This window comes from Camelina sativa, chromosome 11 (genome assembly GCF_030686135.1).
Source record: "Camelina sativa cultivar CO46 ecotype springtype chromosome 11, ASM3068613v1".
In the NCBI taxonomy this organism is placed as follows: domain Eukaryota; kingdom Viridiplantae; phylum Streptophyta; class Magnoliopsida; order Brassicales; family Brassicaceae; genus Camelina; species Camelina sativa.
In genome coordinates this window covers 43819249-43837985 of record NC_141890.1, presented here as the reverse complement: position 1 = coordinate 43837985, position 18737 = coordinate 43819249, and the positions used below count along the sequence as shown (strand labels likewise).

Here is an 18737-nt window from a genome sequence, read left to right as displayed (position 1 = left end):
AATAAAAAATTAATGAAAGAATATCAACTCATCTATAAAATCATACACAAAAATATATTTTACAGCTCATAAGAAATAAAAAGCACAAACGTAGATAAATAAGATAATTTATGTATTACATCAATATTTATAATATTTTAAATTTTTAAAAGGTTTCGAAATATAAAATTTGAACCTTTTAAAAAGTTTCAATATTATAACTTTTAAAATTTTCAATATTTATAATATTTATATTTTAAAAATTTGAAATATTCTAATATATTTTTTGAAACTTTTTAATGTTTTAGTTTGATCAAATAAAAAACTGGATCAAACCGAATAAAACTATTAAACTGGGACGTCTGATAAATCAAGTTTTCCTGTTCATTCGTTGTTGAAAGTATATTAATCTTATTTATAATGGTTCTAAACAATTGTCTAAAAAATTTCTAGCCGATGTGGGATATTGTACATAGTTTTTTTATTTCCATAAATTTAAAATTTTCCTTCTTCTAAAAAATTGGAAATTTAAAAAATGTTAATGAATGGCATGTCAAATCCTGATAGGATGTTTCTTAATGTTGAAAATTCTGAAAATTTTAAAAACTATTAATTAGTGAGATGTCTAATCTCTATTGGTGGTTTAAAATCCTAGGTGGACAGGTTAAGAAGCCTATAACTCCTACTTTTTATTAGTATAGATATATGAAGAATATTGTTTTATTTATATTTTTGGTATCAAAATATGAAGAAATTGCTATTATAAAGTTTTACACTTTCCAAATGTAAATGTTAATATATTTTTTTTAATTATTACACCTATGTACTATAAGAGTACATGTTCATCGTTGTCTAATGAAATTAATCCTAAGAACTTATATATTCAACTAAAAATGTAGTATATCATCTCATGACTCTCTTCTCACTGGCAAGGAAGACGATCTCGAGAGTGGTGGTTCTATAGGTTCTGATCTCAACTCTGTATTCGTTGGTGAAGAAATGGAGAGCCAAGGTCGAAGAAGAGGTGTTCCAACTCTATTTGAAGTTTCATTAGGTACAGCACAGTCACCACGAGGTTGGATTGGTTGCATCTCGAGTTCAGTACCTTGTTGTTGTTGTTGTTGTAGAGAAGTTTCAGTAACATCAAGAACTTGATGATCATATTCTTCGATAGATGCAACCGTGCTTGTTTCTGTTCTAACAGTCGAATCATCGCCATATATGCCATGCCTTCTTTTCTTTCTGGTTGCTTTTCCCCAACCTCGAATCGTCTCTCTTATCCTCTGAGGTATCAGAGCTGCTTTATAGTTCGTTCCCATCTGCAAATCAAAAACAATATTCCCCATTATATGTTTAAAGAAGTTTACGGAAGCTTTCAAAAGTCGAAACAACCAACCTGAGTGACTAGTGCATAAAGTGGTAGTGTACTGTAACTGCAAAGAAACTGTCCAGCAAACCTACAAATAGGAAGTGCAATAAGATTACACTATAAAGCAAAAATGCACAGAAGTCTTAAAGGCTAAATTGGGACCAAAAAGAAGGTTTCAAATACCCTAAAAGAAGTCTGAAGTAAACGAGGTAATGATTCTTGAGGAAGCAAGAGCTGTACCCAAACTGCCACTGAAAGTTCAAAAGAACAAATGTATTGTAAGTTCCAAACCAAACTCTAACGTCTGCGAAAGACGTATCGACTATTTGTTCATTAATCATACATACCCAGAACCAGAAGAACGAAGCCAGTTCAAAAGAGTTCTGTTGGAAATGGAAAGCAATGTAGCTGTTAGGTTTTACCAAGACCGAGTAATTGGTTTGGTGCAAAGGTAAGTCAGTAAATGTTTTAGCAAACCTGGAACAGAATGAAGTGTATTAGGGACAAGAGTAGCTCTGGTTTATTGAACCAGAAAAGTTCATCACGAGGTCTCAGCTTCACTCCGGAAGGATATTCAGTTAAACCAGCATTCTCCAATGCCAAAGTTGCTATTACGTGTTGCAATTTGGCACCAACCAGAAGAACAAGCTGATAGATAAAATGGGAATGAACAAAATTTACTAAAGCTGTGATGTTTACAAACATGATAAAAGTGAGCAGGAATGCTGAAAATGTAGTTCTTACGGTAACAGGAATGATCGCTATCCAAAAATAGAGATTCGATCCTACAGTATCAAAAGGCAAGGTTTAAAATTAGATTGGTTACTCATAATTGTACTAAAGGAAAACATAAATGATCATCATTTTGGTTTAGTGATCATACCTTTTATGTTAAATAGCATGAAAGCAACTACGAACCCCCAAAGCGGCCCACTACAGAAGATCATTGAAGCATAAGTTGTTCAGTCAATGACTAATGCATCTATTCATATTAGATAATGATACACCACATGAATGTTTCAACAGGCTAAGGTTAGCTCACCTCACACCAACAATCTTTTGGAACTCTTCTTCCATAGAACGGATCATATAGCTGTGAAAATCGTACTTTAATGTGAGGTGGTGATTCTGCTCATAAAACAAGAACAAGAAACAGTAGCAACTATAAGTAGTTATAAAATGAGAGTTGAACCAGTAAACGTTGATAAGGCCTAGAGTATATCACTCACCACAATGAATCCCTTGCGGAGAGTAAGATAGTCAGAACGAACAACAGAACGACCGAATTGTCTGAAGAAACATGTCTGCAAGCACAAAACAAAGACATATTAGTATATATTGGAACAAACTATTCAAACAATGTCTACTCCATGATTTCCAAAAAGGTGAAAGAAAACTAAAGGAGCTAAAAAAAGACTTACCACCCATATAAGCAATCTATTCTTGGCCACAGGAGCTGATGAATGATACTGAACAAAAGTTGTTTGCCTCCGGAATATTTTTTCCCGTACTACAGCTGCCACAAACACACAAATACTCAATCTTTTCCCACTTTGAGAGAGATGGACATTTATTGAATATTCAAAGCCTTAGACCACATCCATGAGCAGAATACTCATCATAATGCTAACGAAAATTGTTACAACATGACAAGTATGCCACTGTGAATGATTAGTAACAGCACTTCATCTGTGTACTTGTTCTATTATGGATCAGATGGAACATGTAATCAACCATTTAGTGCTCACCAGTTAAGCAATCGTGTCGATCCATACGAGCTACATCTTCCCAGATCCTCCAACTATGAATCTGGATAGAGAAAGCAGGCCAATCAAAGCTGTTAATAAAAGAGGTTCTTCCCAAATTAAAACAGAGAAGAAAGCACACTATCAAACACATAATGCACTGAAATGTATTTGTGGAGAAGATTTGAAGTGAAAAGAGAACCTCAGCTGAAAAAAAAAAAGAAGAAACTACCTTAACGATTGCAAGAATCATGGTCAAGCAGCTGTAAGTGACATGTGTAACTGCCATTATAAAGATGAAACGATGCAACTGTTCAAGGCCTTCATATGAAACAAACGGCTCATGCCCCTGCAAGATTGAATTTAGTTAGTCCTTAAGAAACAACCAACAGACTCAAATAATGTTAATGCTAAAAGTTTCAGTCCTTTTCAAAGTTTGAACCTCGCTGCAAGTAGTCTGTTTTATGACACCCAACCTTCTCCTAAATAGGTTGAAGAAGAGGGATTTTGTTAAGAGATTCCGCTTGACAGTTGAACCGCTTTCGAGCTCCTCTTGGATCTCAGATCGTGTACAAGGAACAAATCTGTCATTGTAGAAACTTGAAGGAACACATATGTTGGCTATTGTACTAGAGGTAGCTGTGAGAACAAGTGATATAAACCCAAGCAGCATCAACTCTGTCAATAAAAAACAACCATTTCAAAACACAGTAAACGTTTAGGAAACAAAACAAATGGACCATTCAAGATTCAGGTTATATCAGCAAAACCTTCTTTCATCTTCTCTAATGCAGCAAACATAGGTTTCCTCTTTGTCTTCCTCAGCCACTATAACATAAAACACAGAAGTAAGAAAGAAGCTGATACAAATGATTCTGAAGAAGATCAAAATCACAAAAAGGAGGAGGCTTTAGTTTACTCACAGTGCTAAGACGATAAATGGAGCGCTCAACAATCAAAGAAACAACAACGAAGACAGTCAACACAATAGCAACAGACCAAGTAGGCGACAATGCCAAAGATCTCTCATTTGAATCTGCTTCGTTACCATTTTCTTCTCCTTCTCCCATTTTCTTTTTTTATAAAAATCTGATTCTTTCACACACAAACAAAACAAGTTCCTCTCTCTTTACCTAAAACTCAACTGGAATTTGCACAAATGCAGAAAAAGTTTCAAAATTTTGGGAGGAAACTCAAAAAACAAAATCATTCCTTAGATTCTAACAAGTTTAAAAATCTAACCTTTAAAACCCCATCGAGCGTACTTCACCAATCGGAAAGCCCAGAAATTTTGAAACTTTTTTATTTGTTAAGATTTGGTAGACTCCTCCAAGATATTTGGAAAAAAGATTAGGACTTTACATCCACCGGAGCCGATCACCGGAGAAACTGGGGTTGAGAGAGAGAGAGAGTACAAAGTCGTAGTCTTTGAGAAATCAAAGAACTGTAGAAATCTAAAGATTGTTCTTTCTGGTCTCTCACTTTTTTTAGTTCATAACTTCTTCATGTGCAGACATGGTTCTGTGCAAACTGAAATATACTTTTTTCTGATTTATTTTTTTTTGAGCCGACCAAACTAAAAATAATCATTAATGTTGACAAGAAAAATAGAAAAGGAAAGGGGAAGAGAGAAGGAAGATTCGATAGATGATAAACTTAGGCACATGATCTGATACTCTCTCGCTTTCGTTATTTGTTTGTACATACTGTATAACAATTTTATTTTACTCGAAACTCGATAGTATCGTTTTTAAAAAAAGTTGATTAACAAAATAATGACACAATTAAATTAAGCTGTCTAGTAGTATCCCCAGCTCCTTTTAAGATACTTAGCTGGAAGCTTACCTAAATGTAATTAAATGCATTGGGACTATGAGAGAGGTCTTGAAACTCCCACTGCTACATTTTGTTAATTCGTTAAAGGGTGTTAACAATAGTATTATTATATATAAAAAAAAAAAGAATGATGTAACCGCTTTTATAGACGACGATCGAGTGACCACAACATGCGAATTCTAATATTTTCTAACGAGAAATATAGATAGAAAGAAAGAAAGATAGAAAAAAGCGAGAATCCGCAAGAGATTCCGAGGATGGCTCCACATTAGTCTTTACATTTTCAAGATTTAAGCCATACGTGTGCGTGTGCCAGTGTGTGTATGCATCATATCATGCATGCACCAAAAACAAAAATTATTGTAGTTTTCTTTCCTAATCATCTCGTTGATCTTCTAAACGGTGGCGGTTGCGTTTGTGTCTATGGTGTGAACAAGTTATATTTTGGGAAATTAAAAACAAGTATACAATTTTTTTTTGTTTTTGGGGCCTTCATAAGACAACACAAGAACTTACTCAAGTGAATAGAGATACTGACAGAATGAGAGGGTTCCAAATGATGAGGAATTTGACTATAAATTTTAGTATTGAGCTTGCGTAAAGACACTCCCGGCTACATAATTGGAATCTTCGGTTAAAATTAAAATTAAATGGTCATTGAACTCACGTGTGCGACATGCGAGTGGAGTCGTTGTTAAGAAACGCCTAAAGGTGTATTGGTAATATGTTCTCTTTGATTTCGTTTTAAGTGTGTAACACCAAAGATAAAGTTGTAGTTTTAGATTGAGATTGGAATCCGTCACTATTGTACATTACGAAAAAGGGTTCAGTACACATTGTTTGAAACATGAGTCGAAACAACATTGTTTGTTCTCTCTTTTCCTGTTTTGAATTAACATTCAAATCAAAGATAGCATTTGTTTTTCGGAACTCAAAAATAGTTAGTCTTGTGTTTGAATCAACCAACAGTGGTACAACTACAAGGACCACATAAAAATTCGTTACTAAAACTAAAGGGGTTTAACTTAAGTACATAATATTTCACTTTGGGATTTTGCTATGCTTCAAAACAAAAAATTATAGTTACCATGAGGTCTGCAATACAGAAAGCGCGTCCTTGTTGGTCCAACTTTTAGGTAACCCAACACATGTCCTAAAATTCATTCTATTATAAAAGAAGCCAAAATTGCATATATAGATGACCACATTTCAACATCTATACATATAATGTTCCGTGATATTCTTTGTTTCCACGACTTCGTATGTCTAAGATTGTGTAAGCAAATGACAAGAGAAACAATGCCCTCCAAGCCAAAGTTTCGGGAACATTTTGTATATACACCTTATATTGTTACGTTGCATCATCATTATATACGTTTTGGCCAACGCCCCTCTTGAGTTACCGAATCTTTTCGATTTTCTGTTCCCAGTCTTTTGTCTTTTGACTTGCCCCCTCATATTTACGAAGTTTGTAGGAATCTAACCATTCCTTCCTATTACACTTAATTACACAACTTATTAGAGTAAAGAATATAGAATTAAAGTTAGAAGCGACTCATTTGTATGCTTCTTTCTTTCAAATGTCTTTTTTTTTTGGTAGGATCTTTCAAATGTCTTTTACAATATAGAAATGCAAACACAAAATGCATATATAATTTTTTTTTGTGATTTTATTTATATTAGGTTAGTTATTGTAGGCTTTCGCTATTAATAAAAAATTTGCCACAAATATACCAAACTTCATATAGTCGTCGCAGGAAACATATTAATTAAGTTTATGAAAAAGTTGGCATGAATCTTGAAATAATTTACCGTTAATAGTAAACAAAATTTAGCGTTTTTACTAAATTATTATTATTATTTTTTTGCAAATAGAACATTGATCATGCAAACAAAATCCTGAAAATGACATCTTAGAAAAACTATGCTTTGTTCCAACACAAAATCATTATATTCGACCTTATTACTTACGCTTAGAAAAGTCAATCAAGCCAACTTATATATATCATATAATTCATGCATCGTTCTCATATTGAACACCAAAGGATTTTTATCGAATATGCCAACATATATATATATCATATAATTCATCCACATTACCTAGCTAAGTCATGCTTTTAGGTTTGTCTTAACTCTAAGATGCATGCACATCGCCATGTATACATTGCTGTCACAAGATGTAAAATCTTCAGATGGCTTTTAATTATTCTAACAACGTTCTCTTTTTTTTTTTGTGGCTTTCACACTCACAACGAGACGAAGACACACGAGACACACATTTAAAAACATGTATACCAAACCAAATGTACGATTTAGATATAAGACCACGTGGTATTTGACCAACAGCGTTATTAGCTGCAAGCTGTACAATTTATCATTGACTGGCCCAAATCTCAGGGCCATATTTTAAAATTGTGTACTAGATAGTCAAGTGGAGTGTGTGTAATTACAGAGAATCAATCTTTCATTTTCATCCACCAACATCTGCTACTTTTGTTTCAATATGTCACTGTTACAAAGTTTTTGGACACGCTATAACAACAATGGATTTTGAGTAATTCGATTTAGACGTGAGGCTCATCAAGTTTTGGTTTCTTTAGGGTTTTAGACGTGAAGCCCATAATTGCAGCAAAATATACGTGCTCTACTAACTAACCTATATTGCATTTTTACTGATTCAATTTGTACAACTTTACAACCTCAAATATATACATAATTTAAACACAAGGTCTTGAACTAATCCAACAAATTTCGTATGTGTTACTTCTTTTGTCGTATGCAATCCAATTCATGAAAAAACGAACTGAAATGGTCATCATAGGTCTGAAGATCAACAATGTAAAAAACGAAAAACCATAAAAGTATATAAAAACCGAAATTTTTTTACAAGATCTTTTGTCTTATGGCATATTCCACCATAAGAAAAATCTTATTTAAAAACAACAATTCTTGTTGCTAAGTTTCAGTAATTTCTAACAAAAAAAAAAAAAAAAAATCAAAATAATACTAAAGAGTATATCAATATATGATGAATTAGTTATCACCATCCAAAAATTCCCTAAAAAGTTTGAAAATATCAACAAAAGTAACCATACCAATCAAACAACCATCTTCATCAACGACCCACACATAACTCACTCTATGAGCAATAGCTTGTATCATCACTGCCATCAACGAACTCTTACGATTACACACTATCGCCACCGACTTCCTAGCCATCCTCGCCGCACTACTCACCGATCTCCCATAAGACGACGAGGTTCTCATCCTCCCCGCCGGAGACGACTCGTCATCCGAGGAAGAACCCGAAAACGACGACAAAGAGTCAATGAGTGAGATCAATCCAACCATCCCTTTATCTTCCAAACGATTCCTAACAACTCCGACTAGACTCTCCGGTGGACCACTACCGTCGATATACGTCATTAAGTCTCCAGCAGAGAGTGTAGCAACCGCTGCCGCCGCGGTTTCATCGCAACAAGCTAACGTCATAGGCGAAATCTCACCTATCAAAGCCATACGTGAATCTTCTTCTTGATCACAACCTTTATCAACCACTGCAACAGAGACATTGTCCAAGATTGCACGAGAGACGGCGGAGACGGCAGAAGCGGCGGAGGAGTAATAATCAACGGCGAGAATAGTGTGTTGTGTACTGTTGATAACACCGAGATCGGAGATAGGAAGAGACGGTAACGGAGAGAAGACACTAATGGAATCGAGAAGGAATCGGATTATGTCTTCTTGTGTGATCCAGCAGAATTGTAGGCCGTTCTTGTGTGTTGTTGCGGTTGTGGCGGAGAGTGAAACGACGACGTTTCGGTTAATCAGGAGCTTCTGTTGTTGTCTTCTCTTCGTGATTGATGATCTTGTCTGAATCGGAACAATCAGATTCTGTGCTCCTTGTATGATCAGATCAATAGCTTCGATCAATCTTGAAAACATCAAGAACACAAAAAAAGATTAAATTTTTAAACTCAACGAACGATTAAAAAACAGAACACAATGTATGGATTTGTCCCTTACTTGCAAGAAGAATGAACATGGACGACGAGGGAACGAGATTTGGGGATAAGAACAGAGACAGATGCGTCGAAAGCAGAGGAAAGAGACAAAACATTGTTGTCGAATTTTGATAGGTAACAGATTACATCAGCCATACAGATCTTACCCAAACACTCGCACTTGTCGTTACCATCTGTTTTCTCATCATCGTGGTTACAGCTCCAGACGGTGAGGAACGGTTCGTCAGAGGATTTGAGTGCGGTGATGGCGTCAGCTACGGTGGCTGTAGCGACGGAGAGACACCGTAATGGTGGCTTACCGATACAGAGATCAGATACCTCGTGAGACAAAAGAGTTGATGCCATAAAAGAAAAGATTAGGAGATTTGTTTTTGCAGAGAATGTGAAGGAGAGAGAGAGAACAGAGGAAGGCGGAGAGTAGTTTATAAAGAAAAAGAGAGATAGGTACGGTCTTAAAAAGTACACATTAACACAAAACTACTTGGTCTTATAGTTGTGTACAGATGGATTTTTTTTTTTTTTACCTTTTTTGTTGTTGTTGTCGGTTGTGTTAATTACAGGTAGATTGTGTTTTCATTTTTTACTATAATGTTTGGAATTTAATTTTGATGTACAAATGGGTGACTAAGAACATTTTAGAGTATTTATCTTTAAAATTGTTATATATTACTATTTTTGCATATTCATTCAATTCAAGATTAGTTCAACAATGAAACCAGATCTTATATATATTACTCCACTACTGATATTGCTAGATTTTTAATGTATTTTTCAAAGAAAAAAAAAGAAATGTTTTTTTAATACAATGGTGTTAGTTTATTCTTTTGTTTTTGGTTGTGGCCTTCTCTCATAGGTCATATCTAAATGGTAAGTTTGAAATGAATTTTAGGAAAAAAAAAAAAAAGAAAGGTAAGTTTGAAATGAATGAAATCAAAAGATGAATATAAGTTATAAAAGAATATATTACATTTTCCATTTACATTATAGCAGATGAATATCTGTTCTTAATTTTGTTCATTCTGCATTTTTTTTCAACAAAACAAATTTGAATGTATTATATGTACATTTCATTGTACAAAGTCATATTTCAGATTTTTTTTATATAAATAAATTCACTGTTTTAAATTTTTCTTATTAAGAATATATATGTATATCCTTGGTTATAAAATGAACAAAGGGAAGGGGATGGCCAAAAATTCAAAGATATTTAATCTAATAATTAATGACAACACTAATCATTTATGAAAAAAATATATAGATACAAGAAAAGTTGATGAAATATTGATATTTAACCAAGACTAATTGACGTCAAGTATTTTAACGTAGAAGGATATTGTACAGCATCGACGTATATTCGAAACTGCTATTGTTTTATTTTTATATATAGGTTGCTTTATTGTATTTTAAACTTAAGTTAGTATATATGAATTTATATGTGCATCATGCTAGACATTTGTTTATGTTGTAATGGCCAAAACTTGAGTTCGATCGAACCAGCTAGACTCCAAATCAGAGCTTGACTCATTCATATATACTCAGGTAATTATGTAATTATGTTGTACAGACCTAAGAATATGGGAGTTTCGTTTCAGGAGGGATCATGGTCATAGTGAAGCGATTTTTCTCGGTACACATATGATACGCTAGTAGCCAGGTGAACACAACTAAGTCAAAAAGGGTAACAGTACGACGTGACTCTAAAAATTGCAAAGTTCTAAGAGATCAACATATCCTATACTAAATGGGAAGACCCTAGAACTCGAAGAAACATTTAAATTTGGTCAAGTCTCCTAACTATAATATACAACTACTTTATTAATTTAACTATATACTCATTTTCATATACTCATGTTCATTAAACGAAGATTTGAGCTCTAATTTTTTCATTGACTGATTTATTCCAAATAGTATTAGAATAACAAATCTTCACATCGGCAACATTTTAAACATGCATGGAATGGAAGTTAGAAGACAGAACTCTCATGTGTAGTCAGTCATATGTTTATACGAAACCAGCTCATATAAAATCAGGGAAACCAAGTTTGATTCTCATTAACTCAAATCTAATCCGTTGAGGGGCAAAGATGAATACGAAGGCATATGACCCCAACGTTTATATTTTTAAAAAATATATATATGACCCCAAGGTTTGTTGATAGGTGTGATCCAACAACTTGTAAATACATATTAAAGGTCCATACTCGATAGTTAAGTTTGTATAAAAGATAATGAATTATATTTACTTTTGGAAAGATACGATAACGAAAGATATCTGTAATAAATCTTAGTATAAGTTTTCCGTGATCCATCTTATTAGTTGAGTTGAGAGTTGAGACCCATGAAATGTATATTATAAACACACTTAAGTGATTGTGATATTTGGTTTAAAAATTGCAAAAGTGTTAAACTTTTGTCGCTTTTAATGATAGTAATAGTATTATAGAAATGCCACTTTTGAATTTTACTTTTACTCTAGCATGCTGTCACAGGGTTGGACTAATTTGTCTTATGCGCTTCAACGTTTCTCATGCTCTTTCATCAAATGTTCTCAACGTTCACTTTATTTCTTCTCAAATTTTGTTAATTACCGAAAAATCCTGATGATAAAACAACGAGACTATAAGTTAAAAATGATTAGTCCCAATCTCTTATTGTCAAGCCAAAAAGATGTAAAAACAAAAAGCTTAACTAATTTGGCATATAGGACTTCCAAAACAAGTTTGTAGGAATACATTCCATAACTGATACCAACTTTTGTCTCGTCATGTCGTTTGAAGTAAAGGAGAAAGATAATAAACACGTTTTCTTGTTCAAAACCTTAAAACGTCGTACGTCATTGAACAAGTTGGCCAAGCTTTGCAACATCTCGTTTTTTGTTGTATTTGCTACTTGCAAGTTATTTAAAATTTGTAGGTAAGTAACAGTATTCCTATTTGTTTTGAGCATGCGTAATTATTCTTTTGCAAATTGCACATAGAACCAAATTTCTATGTCACACTCTGTGTCGTCTAGGCCTTTACTACTAAAACAGACATATATAATATCCGATTTTTGTTTTAATATGTATTCTCTTTCATGAAAAAATCACAGAAAACTAATGAATTGTATAGCTTTAAACATTGACTAAAAATTAAATTTCATTAAAAAAACAAAATTGACTAATTTTTTTAATAGATAAAGACTAATATATAATTCTTTTAGCCATCTCTAAGTTGTGATGTTTTGAGAAGCTGTTTCGTTGAAAAGATAATTAAGTTGCATCATGTTAGACTTGTTAGTGATGTAATAACAATGGCCTTCCATCAACTGCTATACCGATTACTGCGATTAATATGGAAGATAGTTCTGTTCATTCAACAAGAAAAAAATATGTGTAACTTGACGAAAGTTCTTAGGCTAACAAAAATGTATTATAGTGAACATAGAAATAACAGAATGCTTTTTTACTCGTAAATAACAGAATGCTTTTTTACGAGAAATAACAAATTCACAATCAAATTTGGGTTTAGATGTACCTTCCAGTTTAAAGCAGACAAGTTGGGAATGGATTTTACAAATAAACAAGTGGGCTTTGGCCCGTATCACCTACTGGTCACGACCTTACTTGTACAGGATCTGTTCTATATAGGTCTAGGCATTCAGATATCCGATCGGGTTCGGATTCAGATCTTCGGATGTTCAGATGTTCGGATGTACACATTTAAAATCCGATCGGGTATTTTATAGAATCGGGTCGGGTTCGGGTCGGATATACCCGATATTCACTGAAACTAATCGAAATTAAGTAAAAATCCCGAAATCAAAAGTTTTATATGAATTGAAATACTGAACTGAGAGTTAAAGTTTTAAAAAGATAAAAAAAAAGTAAAACCAAATGTAAGTTTAAAGTCTTAAAGAGATGGGTAAGTAGAGAAGTAAAAAAACAATCATATCATCTCCTCTTCTTCATCCGAACAAATGATCCCAAGTGCCGACTTACTTCTTCTTCATCCAAGCATTTGAACCCCTCTTCTTCTTTAACCACTTAAAGAGTCAGAGTTTCAAACTCTGAAAAGAAAATGACAAACAAAAAAAGTATTAGATATTGTATCTTAGTAATCAACATCAAACAGATAGGAAAAAAAAAACAATACCTCTTTCAAGCTCATCTTCAAACTCAACTTCTGCAAGAATCTGTGCATTTGTAAGCACCTTTTCTTCAAAATGAATATCTTGTTTTTATATGAATGTGCACTCACGCTGGGGGAGTATGATGAGATGATGATGGTGATGTTCTAGCTGAATGTGGTTGAGGCTTATGGTTTTGGAAGATTCTAGTACTATTCACATTTGGAGCTTGAGTTGTCACATTCAAATAAAAAGGGGGAGAATGAAAGCATGAAGACTTTGGTTGCTACAAGGCTGGTCTGTAGTACTCTGGAAGAGAGGTTCACACGTAGAAATCGTAACGGATATCGAGTGACGTGGCTGTGCTTTTAGAGACTCTTTGATTAGAGAACAAGTTATTATCATATCTATTAAGAAGATTTGGACTTATTCTTTAATAGGAAAGTAGGTCATAGGAGGTATCCTATATATTGTGTTATTGGGCAAACATGTTGTTTGACCGTTCAAGAAAAATTTTAGAGAACTAAGCGGATAAACTTTTAGGGTTCTTAGGAATTTTGGTTAGATTAACAATTGGTCAGTGACAAATCGTGTTGACTGTGTGTAAATCTGATTAAACATATCTTGTAAAATTGTTTAAGTGATTCTTAATAAGAAAAGAAATTATTTTCAATATTGGCTGCGTCTTAGTTTTTACATATTTATGGTAAGAACGTTCATTATCCGGCTTAAATCTCCCCATTCCATAGCGTAATCTGTTAGAATCTTAATCTCCGGTTTAAGGAAATCGCCTCTTATATCTTTGTTTAGTTGCTTACTCCTACGTGGCAGATCAATAAATTTATGATGGGCTTTACAAATCAATCGACGGCCCGCTAAATAAACCCATGATAGATGTGTTTAACTCTTTACCTAGTTGACGTTTCACATCCCACATCGCTTGGAACACTCAGGAATAGTGAGTTAACTCTCATATAAATAAAGACATCAGAGCTGATTCCATCATTCACGGAGCCGTGCAGTGAAGGCAAAGCGAACTATTCTTTCGCCTTTTACTAAAGAATACCGTGTCTTCTCTGCACTAAGCGGCATACGCCTGTTTTTGGAAAGGTTCATTTAACAAAATAAACCTCCATCAAACCATTAGTTTAAAATGATACTGACACTTTTTTCTAACCAGTATGTACTACGTCGTGGTCAAAAAACTAGAAGAAAAGGAGATGATACTAGTTTGCCCAAAAAAACACAGGAGATGATTACTAAAGATAGGCCAACATTATGCTACTACGCTAAGGCAATGGTCAACATTCTAAAAAAATTGCATCCGCAAGGGAAAATGCTTATAAAATTGTAGATTCCATTAGCATGATAGAGCAGCAAGCCAGCAACCTATAATTTGGAGGTTAATATGTGTGAGCACTGAGCACCACATCAAAGGAAGGAATCTATCATAATAAGCGGCCATGGAGTCACAGAGAGACGTCCTAATAACGGTAGTCCTTCTAGGATTCATCATTGATAATCCAAGAGAAGGAATAACTCTTCTGAATATACTAAAACACATTGATTGGGAGTTGAATGACTGTTTTACTTGTTCTCACAGGTTTTGTTTTCACTCTTTCTGAGGTTGTGAAGATGGCTCCGTTACCACGTACTGCTAATATATAATCACATTAATTTCTTGACCAATTTTGAACGCTAATTAGGGATGGGCTTTGCATATATAACTACGTGGGCCTTCAACCAATTATCACTACTACCCATGTATGCTCTTTAGCTTTTAATATGATCCTTTAAATTTTGTCCCACATCGCTGTTATGAAGAGCAAAGTTTTAATATATATAACGGAGACTGAGCGTCTATGGTCACGACCTTACTTGAACAGGATCTGTTCTATAGGCTCGTACCTCTGTTTCCTTGATTTCTAAGGAGACAGGCCCTTAACCCTGGTTGATGAACCATGACCGTGCGATCAGAGCGTGATTAACGGCCACGATATGTCTTCGGACGCGTCCGGTGCTGTAGAGGATCGTTACTCGGTTCGGTTCTACCTTGCCGGGGTGGTCGCACGGCGGTCTGACAGGTTTCTTTTTTTTTCGGATGTCTAAAAAATGAACAGAAACTATTCTTACATGTTGATTTATCTTTGTTCCCATATGACCCCATAGATTAACTGCAAAGCAAGAAACTTCGTCACTCTCGGATCACTCAATCGTCACGACCTCCACTTCTAACAAATGAATCCAAAGGTTGATTGGATAGCACGAAACAGAAACAAAGATATCTAGTAAGGTTTATTTACAAATAACATCCCATCAAATCTTTCGTTTACAATTTTCATTATCTTTTAATCCTATATTATTTACTAATGGTCGGAAAAAACGCAGTTTTTGGTTACCATGAATGCCTAACATTATCTTTGTGCGATTCTAATTGTTCAATGTAAATTTGCACCCACCGTCTTAGACTCTTAGGTATTTTCACAATTATTAGGCTCACACTTATGGGTTTGTTTTGTTTTTTGTTCCACGCCATATGATCATCTTGGAAAAAGGTTAAGCAATAAACCCCATTAAGAAAAAAAGAAAAACCTCATCAACCTAAAAGTCCAGAAACAAAATAACACTTCGCGTGAATTAGGAATCGCCTAGATTTCTTAGACGGATATGTTTAGAGAATAATATTCTTTGTTAAATGTTGCTGAAGGGGGCAGAAGCTATAGCTATTTCAAGAATCAAAATTATCCCTCAATGAGATTAGAGCAAACGAGACGTCCATTATTGAAAAGATAACAAAGATGCCATTATTGTAGATAATAAGACGTAGTGTAACCATTACATGTGAAGAATTTCTTCCCTGGCTGTTTGGAATAAACAAAACTCTTCTCGAGTATTGGAACTAGAAGTTCTAATAAGCCTAATTTAATGCATTTTGAATAAAACCCCCCATATATAGCTACTTCATTACTTGTGTGTAGGAGCAGCTGCTTCGATGCGAGAGCAACTATCTTTGAGAAGAGGTGGGAAGAAGGGATTTAGCGGAAACATATGTGGCCAACACTTTGAATCTACATCTGAAAATGCTTTGCAACACGTAGATCCAACACTACCAAACTTTCCTGTGAATACTGATTTGAATATCTCAGCTACACAACCTTCGACACTAGAGAGTGATGACCAGCATTTTGTGATATCAACCGGAGAACCAGGTAGAGAAAATCCAGGAACAATAGAGAGTTTAGATGTTGCAAGTGCGGGAGCAGCTGCGTTGATGCGAGAGCAACCATCCTTAAGAAGAGGAGGGAAGAAAGGATTCAATGGGAACATTTTGGGCCAACACTTTGCATCGATATCGGTAAACGCCTTGCAGCATGTTGGTCCAACGTTTTCAAACTTACCGGTTAAAGCAGATTTGAAGATTTCGACTTCGCAACCTTGAATTTTAAGGAGCGATGACCAACATTTTGCAAGATCAATTGGGGAGCTAGGAATGGTAGGTAGTTGAGCTAGCCCCGGGTTCACTAAAGCAATGGCACAAAAAGTACTCACAACTAGAATTGTGGAGAGAAGAGTTTTGATCTTACCTTCCATGGTGACTACTATTTCGTTTTTTTTTTTAATATTTTCTTTAGAGGAGAATGATTTGCTTGATTGAGATGGTTTGGTGACTCCAAGAAACAAACAATTTATACAGTGACTCAACACAAACTTAATTATACGATAAATTTATTACGAGAGTTACATTTTCATATTCGTTGACTAGCTCGGTCGTTATATATGACAAACTTTGAATTAAAAGCATGGAACTGAATACACTTTCACAAACTGATATCAGTAACTTAATTGTAGGCTTTTAAACAATTAATCCAAAATAAATATATATTTGGACTATTTTTAATTTCTTTCCTAACAGCAAAGTAAAGTGGACTTATTTGTTTCGTCATAGATAGAAGTAGCCAAGCAAGACACAACTACCGGATAAAAGTTACAATTCTACTCAGACAAAAACGAAAAACCAAATGAAAAGCTGTAACGTTCATATACTCGGTTTATGCCAACCATTTGAAACATCAAACATATCATGGAAGTGTTACACTTAACAAATAAAATAACTCAAGTGTTAGTATATATCTATTGAATTTTATTTTAAATGAATAGGCCTAGGTTTCTTTGGTTAAATAAGCCCGTTCTTGTTTTTCTTATTATTAGTGTTTGGATCCCACATCGAGAAGCTGATGAAGAAACTGAGTTATTTATATATGGTCACAAAGCAACAATGGTCACGACCTTACGTATAGGACGTACCTCTGTTTCCTTGATTTCAAAGGAGACAGGCCCTTAACCCTGGTTGATGAACCTGGACTGTGCGACCAGAGCGTGATTGACGGCCACATCTGTCTTTGGACGCATCTGGTGCTGCAGAGGATCGTTACTTGGCTCGGTTCTACCTTGCTGGGGTGGTCGCACGGCGGTCTGACAGGTCCCTTTTTTAATTTTGTTAAGATTCCTTCACTCCTTCGTTTTTTCTTTGTAGCCGTCATTATATCAATTTAATTCACTATATATATGTCATTAGGAACAATGACTATGTTACGAGGCTTTCTCGAGGAGAAATGTTTTTACTTAGTATATCTCACATCGGTTGTAATTGTCAATATATACAAGTCTAATAGTATATATACATCTGAAGAACAACTAATGTTTCATGTTTGTCCCTTAGGAGACATCCAATGATTCAATAAGATAAGCGATACAGAAAATATTAGCATATTCCATGCGGAAGGATGAAACCCTTAGCTTATATCGAGAAATGGTTTTTTCTTTTTGCCATTTATAAACTACGTGTCCATCGGCCCTAGCTTACTAAGAAATCATGTGAGTACTTTCGAATTTATATATTCTTGTGATCTTATAATTTGCCTCTAGCTTTTCTTATTTCATGGTCTCATAGACCGATGTATTGGAGATTCCAAGTTGCATTAAAGTTCATTTCACTCCGCAACAAATCTGGTTCACATCATGTTGCCCCATTCGGTTGGCCCGCCAAAAAAGACAAATCCAAAAATTTATTACAGTTCATATTGGACCAAATATCTAATATATAGTAAAAAAAATTGGACCATATATATATATATATCACTTTTCACATACATGTTCTAAACTCTAAAGTTTAAACTCTTCTGGATGATATATATTTAGGTTGCAAGACTTAAGTCTCATCAACCATATAGAAATTATAACATTAGTCTCATATATATACTTGGGTTCTTTTAATATAAACTCACTTTCGTTAAAACACAAAACTTTTGAGAAAATTCAACAAAAAGTGACTTTTAAATACCAAAGAAATTATTGAAAAGCATAGTCTCTTTTTCACACTTCATTGTTTGAATAGCTAAACCGTAAAAAGTTAGGTCCAAAGCAAGAACATTACAATGATGGACAATTTTCAGAAAGCATTTCAAAAGAAGTGAAGAGCATTATTATAATCGCACACTAGCCACCAAAGTCCATGGGGTCATTTTTTATAAGTAGTTTATTCATGAACCAAAAAGCATACTATAATATAACAAATACAATCCATATATAAATTAATAAACTAGTATGTCGCATTGTTTTCGTTTCTCCTTTTATCCAAATTCTGAGAGTTAGAGGTCCCTACGCTTTTGAGAATTG

At 34.4% G+C, this 18737-nt stretch overlaps 3 protein-coding genes, 2 non-coding genes and 1 pseudogene across 5 annotated transcripts; 3 read left to right on the top strand and 3 right to left on the bottom strand.

Moving 5' to 3' along the window:
- Nucleotides 1–683: 683 nt before the first annotated feature.
- LOC104725895 (MLO-like protein 11) lies at nucleotides 684–4893 on the bottom strand. The gene is made up of 16 exons (XM_010444646.3): nucleotides 4336–4893; nucleotides 4017–4237; nucleotides 3864–3921; nucleotides 3536–3771; nucleotides 3326–3442; nucleotides 3097–3157; nucleotides 2770–2864; nucleotides 2578–2652; nucleotides 2391–2476; nucleotides 2232–2281; nucleotides 2093–2133; nucleotides 1826–1996; nucleotides 1696–1731; nucleotides 1532–1599; nucleotides 1376–1436; nucleotides 684–1298 (listed from the first exon to the last, which is right to left on the bottom strand). The coding sequence occupies exons 2-16, from the start codon at nucleotides 4161–4163 to the stop codon at nucleotides 888–890; spliced, it is 1713 nt and encodes a 570-aa protein (XP_010442948.1). The 5' UTR covers nucleotides 4164–4237; nucleotides 4336–4893; the 3' UTR covers nucleotides 684–887.
- A 2875-nt stretch (nucleotides 4894–7768) lies between these two features.
- Nucleotides 7769–9411, bottom strand: LOC104725894 (CBS domain-containing protein CBSX5). The gene is made up of 2 exons (XM_010444645.3): nucleotides 8956–9411; nucleotides 7769–8863 (listed from the first exon to the last, which is right to left on the bottom strand). The coding sequence occupies exons 1-2, from the start codon at nucleotides 9297–9299 to the stop codon at nucleotides 7963–7965; spliced, it is 1245 nt and encodes a 414-aa protein (XP_010442947.1). The 5' UTR covers nucleotides 9300–9411; the 3' UTR covers nucleotides 7769–7962.
- A 4662-nt stretch (nucleotides 9412–14073) lies between these two features.
- Nucleotides 14074–14189, top strand: LOC147935404 (U5 spliceosomal RNA). Its single transcript, XR_015573234.1, has one exon. It is a non-coding gene; the product is annotated as a U5 spliceosomal RNA (small nuclear RNA).
- Nucleotides 14190–14929: 740 nt separating this feature from the next.
- Nucleotides 14930–15148, top strand: LOC147935403 (small nucleolar RNA U3). The gene has a single exon (XR_015573243.1). It is a non-coding gene; the product is annotated as a small nucleolar RNA U3 (small nucleolar RNA).
- Nucleotides 15149–15818: 670 nt separating this feature from the next.
- Nucleotides 15819–17675, bottom strand: LOC104725893 (uncharacterized). The gene has a single exon (XM_010444644.2). It carries the CDS (start codon nucleotides 16650–16652, stop codon nucleotides 16026–16028), a length of 627 nt encoding a protein of 208 aa, XP_010442946.1. The 5' UTR covers nucleotides 16653–17675; the 3' UTR covers nucleotides 15819–16025.
- LOC147935402 (small nucleolar RNA U3) lies at nucleotides 17344–17544 on the top strand (annotated as a pseudogene).
- Nucleotides 17676–18737: the final 1062 nt, after the last annotated feature.

Excerpts from the sequence above, each read along its gene's own strand:
- LOC104725895 (XM_010444646.3), bottom strand. The coding sequence starts at position 4,163 with ATGGGAGAAGGAGAAGAAAATGGTAACGAAGCAGATTCAAATGAGAGA. Across the intron at positions 1,997-2,092 it reads TAGCGATCATTCCTGTTACC|CTTGTTCTTCTGGTTGGTGC; the intron begins GTAAGAACTACA and ends TTTATCTATCAG. Across the intron at positions 1,600-1,695 it reads CTTCGTTCTTCTGGTTCTGG|TGGCAGTTTGGGTACAGCTC; the intron begins GTATGTATGATT and ends TTGAACTTTCAG.
- LOC104725894 (XM_010444645.3), bottom strand. The coding sequence starts at position 9,299 with ATGGCATCAACTCTTTTGTCTCACGAGGTATCTGATCTCTGTATCGGT. Across the intron at positions 8,864-8,955 it reads CATGTTCATTCTTCTTGCAA|ATTGATCGAAGCTATTGATC; the intron begins GTAAGGGACAAA and ends GATGTTTTCAAG.
- LOC104725893 (XM_010444644.2), bottom strand. The coding sequence starts at position 16,652 with ATGGAAGGTAAGATCAAAACTCTTCTCTCCACAATTCTAGTTGTGAGT.